Below are 7,290 nucleotides of genomic sequence, written 5' to 3' on the forward strand. Positions count from 1 at the left end.
TACATATCATTGTAAAAACTAACAAGCTCCCTGAAATAAAAGCAATATACATAATTTAAACCAACGAATAAAATTAAAGAACTCTTCATACAATACATAAATAAGCTAAAATAAACAAAACACAATATTAACAAAAGTCAAAATAAATCTTAAAACAAAAAACAATAAATAGAATTACATTAATAACTAATTTTTCTGTAATACAATCTACTAGTGGCTGGCAATATGAGAACACTTCAGTTTTTATATTATCATTGGCAGAAGTTTTAACTCTTCAATATGGACAGTTATTCTCTTTTAAGGTTCTTTGATACTTTCTACAGTAACAATATTTTGTTCCCTAATAATTATCACCCTGATTGGACCCTCATATTACTGTATCTCCTTACCCCTGTTAGACCCTAAATTTCTGTATACGATTGTCCCGATTTTGATAGCTCCCATCATGTCTGTGACCTTTAAATTCTCCCGCACCATCCTCCTGGTTTTCCTTTCACATTCTTCCACGTACCTTCTCCCATAACTTTCTTCAAGCAGCATGGTTGTTGAGTATCTCCTCACCATCCACTGCTGTGCCCTTGAAGTGCCTAGTCCCGCTGGTGTCCTTGAAGCCCAAAAAGGATCTCAAAGGGTGAAAACCCCGTAACGGTGTGTACAGAATGATTATAGCCTTAGGCATTGCTACATCCAGTTCTGATCCCTTGTCGATCTGATATAAGCGAGCATGGTCACTCAACGTAACATGAAGCCGCTCTATGCTTCCTCTGCTCTTGGGGTGCCCTGGTGTGTTGAGATGCCATATTATGTCCAGGTCCTTCATTTCTGTTTGAATCATGGAATTGTCGAATTTTTTCTACCAGAATCTGATGAGATACGCTCTGGAACTCTGTAGAATTGGAACCACAATCGGAGAGCTGCCACTGTTTCCGACAACTTGTCCTGCACCTGGTGTGCCATTGCCACCTTACTGAAGAGATCAATTATGGTGATCCATTTAAATCCTCTCCATGTGAAAGTGTCAACCTGTAGATCATTGAGCTGTGCATCTGCGGTAGGTGTCTCCTCTTGACTCCCTTTTGGTAGGTCTCTGTCATACTTTGTGCATAGACAACCTTCGCAGTTTCCTACAACTTCTGTGATTGTATTCTTCATCCCCCACCAAAAGTACCTTCTCTCTAATCCTTGCAGGGTCTCCGAGATTCCGTGATGATTTGTTTTGCCCTGATGACATGCTAAAATCACCTCTCTCTCAGGCATTCGTTCACCCGAAGGGTTTCCACCATCATTTATTTATTTCCACCCCCCCCTGCCTTATAAGCAATACAGGTGTGCAGCAGCAGTTCAATGTTACATATCCACCATCAAACTACTGCTAATAAATCAATTTACAATCTTAATGATTCATGTACAGTTTTCATATAGGTTTCATTAGTTTTCAGTCTTAAGGTTCAGTCTTCTTCCGCATCTTCCATCCGCAGGCATTCCATGGGTTGGTCTTCTTCTTTGACAAATATTGAAGTGGCTTGGTCCAATAATTGTTTTCCACCCGTATAAAAATTCTTTGTAATATGGGTAGTTTTCTTCACTTACTAGCTGAGAGAAGTCGTTCTCTGTGAGGGCGTAGAGTCCGGTTTCCCTCAGAAATCTGGGCCGTAATGCATCAAAGGCGGTACAGTCTATGATGATGTGCACGGCAGTCTCCAGAATACTACAACTAGGACATAGGCGGTCAATATCCATCCCATGGCCATGGAGCTTGGCTCGAAATCCCCTATGCCCCATGAGAAATTGAGAGAGCCAGTAGTCTGGGAGGATCCATTTTGCTTCAATCTATGACCGAATGGTGGGGAAATATATCCTTAAAGTAGCACCTTTCGGGCTTGTCATCCAACGCCGGTTTCATTCTTCGGTGGTGTCCTCCCGGAGAATGGTTTTCCATTTACTTGGGCTCTCGTCAACCCTCACCTGAAGATTTGCCGGAAGACCTGCCGAACCCTCTCTCTTGAATTTAAACATCAACCTCCTGCAGGAGAAGGTCAAGAGGTACCCCTCCCGCTAAAACTTGCATCGACTCATGTGAGACAATCCGGTATGCCTTGGTGAAGCAAAGCCGTCCGTTGGTTGGCGCCAATCTTCTCTTCTGCCATTGTGAGAGATTCTGGTTCCAAGCGGGAGAGGCATACCTCAGAATACCCACGACCACTCCTTTATATATGGTCATTGTTGCAGGGTATCTGAGGCCCCAGAAGGCGCCCCAACACGACTAAGGCCATTCAAGGATTGGGCCACCCTATTTCCAAAGCAATCCAAGTGAAGAGTCACATTAAATCCTCTTCCAAATCTTACGCCAAGGTAAGTGACTAGCTCACTTGGATATATTCTTATTCCTCGAATTATTAAATTAATATGGTGGCCCCCATCAGTTTTCCTCTTAAGAGAATGGCCTGTTTTGCAAGAGGCCATTCGCAACTTTTTCCTCATGCACCATTCTCCAACCAGGTTGGCACAACATTCTGTTTGCTGTTTTAGGCAGGCTCTGCTAGAGGACACCACTCCAGCCAAATTGTCGACGTAACCTGTGGCAGGGAACCGCTCTTACTCTAAGACTCCCAACAACTCATCAAAAATCAGCTTCCATTGGGCTGGGCCAAGTACTGAGCCCTGAGGGCATCCCCTCTCTATGGAAACTTCTACTTCATAAGAGCTACCTTTAATCTTCACACGTCTGTCCTTGAGGAAGCTCCTAATCAAGTCGCATAAGTTGCTAGAAGCTTCATATTGCTGTAACTGCTGGAGCAAGAGGGGCCAACAGACGCTGTCAAAGGCAGAGAATATGTCAAAGAGCAGCAACATGACATACCGCTCCTCCCTCTGTTCAACGTCTGCTCACACTCGCAACAGAGCATCAGTGGTTCCTTTGTCTTTTGTGGAGCCGTATTGCCGTGGGTGACTTGCTCTTGTAAAAACTGGTGCTAGTTTGGTCATGATTAGGTGCTCCAGAACCTTGCTCATCACAGGGAGGAGACATATAGGTCTGTAGAACTTATGGAGCAGCTTATCTCTGTCCCCTCCCTTGTAGAGGAGTCTCAGATCAGCAATCTTCCAGCTTCTTGGAAAGTATCCTCTTTTCAGACATTCATTGTAAATATCTAGGAGCCTTTCTTAAATATGGGAGATACTATTCTATAGAATCACTGTGTCAAGTCAAGGAGCATGGCCAGTTTTTTGCCTTTCACAGCAATACGCAGATCATGTATGTCCCAGGTGAACACAGGTCCATACCAGGCCGGTTACTGTAGTGTGTCTCACCAAACCTTCCTCTTCGTTGATCAGGGACGGATCATCCCTGGGGTAAGTCACCTCAATGAAGACATTAACTGCCTCTTCAAGGGTGGTTGGCTGGTAATCTCCATGCTTGAGGGCTGCCAATGTCTGAAGTGGAGTCAATTGGCCAAGGGCTACCCTATACGGAATACCCCAGGGATTCTTTGTAGACTCTTCAACAATGAATTCGTCCCAGGATCTCTTTTTCTGCGAGCACACCTCGTTTCAATATGCCCTGGCCTTGAACCTATACTCATTACGAAGTACAGTGCGCCTCTCGTCACATCTGCACTTCTGGTATGACTATCGGGCCTTGTAGAGGTCTCTTGGTAGAGGTCTGATGGTTAAGGCTGGTGTCCACCATGGAACAGGTCGAGCCCTCGCTATGGAACTTGTCTCAGATCTGAGGGTCCAATCAATAATGTGTCTTATCAACATCGGTGAGGCCAGAGTCACATCTATTCAGCTTTCCACCATTGGTCCAGTGGAGGGATTATTTATAATGACAAGCTGACTTCTTGCAATGAATTCCCCTAGTTTAGCACCCCTTCTATTAGTTTGATTGGATCCCCAGAACGTGTTCCAAGAGTTGGTATCTGAGCAGATGATCACGTTTCTATTGCTAGCGGTAATCTCTTCCATGGTGGAGATGCTTTCTTCTATCATGTTTCCTACAAGTATGTATAGAGATACCAGAGTAAAAGCAATGTTGTCCCACCTGATGTAGCATGCTGCACAATCCGCCATGGTGTATTGTCTCAGATCCATCATCAAGATTGGGGTTGTTGACTATGATAGCAGCCCTGGGCCTCCTCTCTCTACTGCTCAGGGCTATAATTCTTAATGTGAGGCCAAACCCTGCGACCAAGTTCCCACGGCAGTTCGGATCCTGGACCACAGGACATCATAGCATTGTGCAAGAGCTCTCAGCTCATTCGCCATAAGAAGCTGACAGCCCATGTTGAGCTGGAAGATGGTGATTTTATTCATAGAAAGTCGATTTCACAACTTCTTGGGTCCACTTCAAGTGTACTTGGCACTCTCGGCTACCCGATTTATGCTTCCTTTGGTTCAAGGGTGCATTTGCTCGCACACAGTTAATACAGTTCGGCAGCCTGGGCCTTTTTCATTGGACACTCCTTTAGTACATGGCCACTTGCTGCACACCATATACAAACCACAGCATCCTCCTTACATGTGGCCTTGGTGTGTCCATAGCCCTAGCACTTTGTACAGTAAGGGGCATAGAGATAATCTTTAAAGGTCATCAACCACCACCCTCCAAAAATTATCAACACCAGGTGTTGCAGAGTCACCCACCGAAGAAAAGTACAGAAACATGGCTGCTATCATGAAGAAAAGAGGAAGAATTATAGCTCTACAGTGAATATCAGGCCATGTTGGTATATTTGGCAATGAACAAACTGACAGGTTGGCTAAGCTCAGTTGTGCCAGCCTGTTCAACCATTTTCCTACAGAACAGTGAAATCTATTATAAGTTCTTAATGAAAGGACAGGAAAAGCGCTAGACACAAGGATCAAACAGAAGGAAAGAAGTGAGAGAGGCTACTGCATAAGGATAAACGAATCCCAGACAATCTTAGCAGAGCTGAGGGAGTAGCTTATTTTAGCCTAGTAACAGGACATGATCTACTCCAAAAACACAGCCATCAAATTGGCATTGTAGATTCACAAAAATGTCCTTAATGCAACATGAGAGACCATCTTTTGATGTGTCTGGAAGATATTCAGCAGGATGCGGACCAATTAAGAGGAAAAGTAAAATTGTATTGGACTGCAAGAGGGAAAATGGCTTAATAGCCTACCTTCCTGTGAAGTAGACTTTAGAAAAGAAAAAAATTAAATATATGAATGACCTTCAAGATTTGTCATTAAATTCTACATGGTCAAGATTCAGATAACATTTTAATTAGTAAAAGATTGACTTATTCAATTTATTAGGGAGGTAGTGCTGCTCCCGTCCGTATCATTGATACATGTGCTCCCTAACATAACGATTTGGCAACCTCACCAAGATGTAATAAAAAAAATGTAACATGACATATATATTTTTTCTTAAATATTTTTAATAACTATGGATATACAAGACAAGTTATTATTTATACTTTGATTGGTTAATCTTCGAAGGGACTTCGTCCCACAATGAAATTTTGTATTATTTCTATAGTTCCTAGGAGGTTGCACAACCCAGTTTCTCTCACCAAGATAGACATGATTAAACAAAACGAAGATTAGATATATTATAAGTGTTCATAACAAACAAAAAAAACCTCCAATATTTTTTTTTATTTCAATTGAATATATCATTAACACAAGAGTGGTAAACCTTAGTCAGATCGATCAACACGAAAATTCTTGGTAAAACTTTTAGCAATGCTTCACTAAACTTAGTATCCTTTGAACTACACAAAAGAAAGTACTACTGTCCCTTCTGCTTATAACCAAGTATGCCTTAAAAAAACTAATATCGTCAATTCAACTAAGGTTAAAATATGATCACTATTTTGTCAAAGATTTAGCAACAATGCGTCTGTATGTATGAAGGGTTAGTATTTTAACTAAATAATTATTCTTAAAAAAACTCAATTTTTCCATGATTGTACAATAATTATTAACCAATTTTATTCATATTTTAATTAAAATTCAAGAATGTTTATCACTTTGCTTTTCAAAATTATTACACTATTTGATTTACGTTTGATTCATAACTTTACTTATTTTTATCAAGCTAGCCAATGTTTTTCTTCTTGCAATAAATTTTAATCAGAGCAATTTAACCAACATAGATTACTTACCGAGTAATGTTTCAGTGTCATCAGTTGGAACGATGCTAACTCTCTGATTATTCGCTGTCATACCTGGTAATATTACAGTCATTTTACGAGGACCTTTGAACCCTAGTACATTAGTATCCTAAAAAAAAAAAAAAACATAAATAAGGGTTTATTAATATACATCACAACAACAATAACACAAAAATATAATAAATTTACCTTAAATTTAATATTTTATATTACAATAATAATGCTTATATTATCTATCCTTAATAAAACTCGGTCACATTACAATGATCACAACATGATTTAGGAAGTAAGTTTGTGACTAGTGTGTTGAAACTTAAACTGTTTTCAAATTCAATTCTTCTCAACTTCTCAACCAATATTTCATTACTTCCATGTTTGTGGAGTACAATCCTCTTTTATAAGTTATCTTCCACATTTTCATTATCCATCTTGTCCTTCATATTGACAACCATTGTGACCCTTATAGACCTTTTTTTCTTCGAAAAATGGGATTAGTTAAATCAAATTTAAATTTGTTTAAACTGTATCAACTGCATTTATACAGCAAGTCCTAACCAGCAGGATAAAGGCCAACAAGAGAGTTCAATCATAAATACTAAAGCGATTGGAATGATTTTCAAATAATTTGCCTTATTTAACTTGGTTGTATAGCTTGTTGATGAATTTTTCAATGGTAATGGCAGTTAACTGACCCCAGTAAATCAATTTTGTGACAAAATGCAATAGATCTATTTTTGGTCAAGTTGAATTAGATAAAATTTCTTCCTGACCTTTATCAACTTTGGTGACAACATACATTGAGACAGTCAATGTTTATCATCTAGATGCCCAGGAAGGTTTTGCTAACACTGATGAAGTAATTTCACCCTCAATACATATACTAATAGGATAATGTCCTAATGGTTTCAACACTTCTGCTGGTTTATAAATGCATCTTTCTACAACTTAGCCTTTTTCTCTCCCAACTTTTTCACATGAAAGTAATATTTTTTTTTTTCTGCTCCCCTTTTATTTTTCTTAGCGGACACCCCTCAGCAACAGAAAAATGTGTCAGACATAGGCTGTCCTTTATGAAGAGGTTTTCAGGTGTGACTCGTTCACTCACTCAGTCACAGTGTCACCATTAGTCAATTATCTGTAC

At 40.0% G+C, this 7,290-nt stretch overlaps 1 protein-coding gene across 2 annotated transcripts in view; it reads right to left on the reverse strand.

The window, feature by feature from the left end:
* ktub (Tub domain-containing protein ktub) overlaps window positions 1–7,290 on the reverse strand; it is a gene marked incomplete in the record, with an annotated part of 57,914 nt that overhangs the window by 9,373 nt on the left and 41,251 nt on the right. For both annotated transcript variants that reach the window (XM_014428698.3, XM_067052908.1), the window contains 1 exon segment: window positions 6,141–6,258. In XM_014428698.3, coding sequence (XP_014284184.3) covers window positions 6,141–6,258 — 118 coding nt within the window.

The sequence above is a fragment of the Halyomorpha halys genome, unplaced genomic scaffold (assembly GCF_000696795.3).
Source record: "Halyomorpha halys isolate HHAL.00 unplaced genomic scaffold, Hhal_1.1 Scaffold742.1, whole genome shotgun sequence".
NCBI classification, from domain to species: domain Eukaryota; kingdom Metazoa; phylum Arthropoda; class Insecta; order Hemiptera; family Pentatomidae; genus Halyomorpha; species Halyomorpha halys.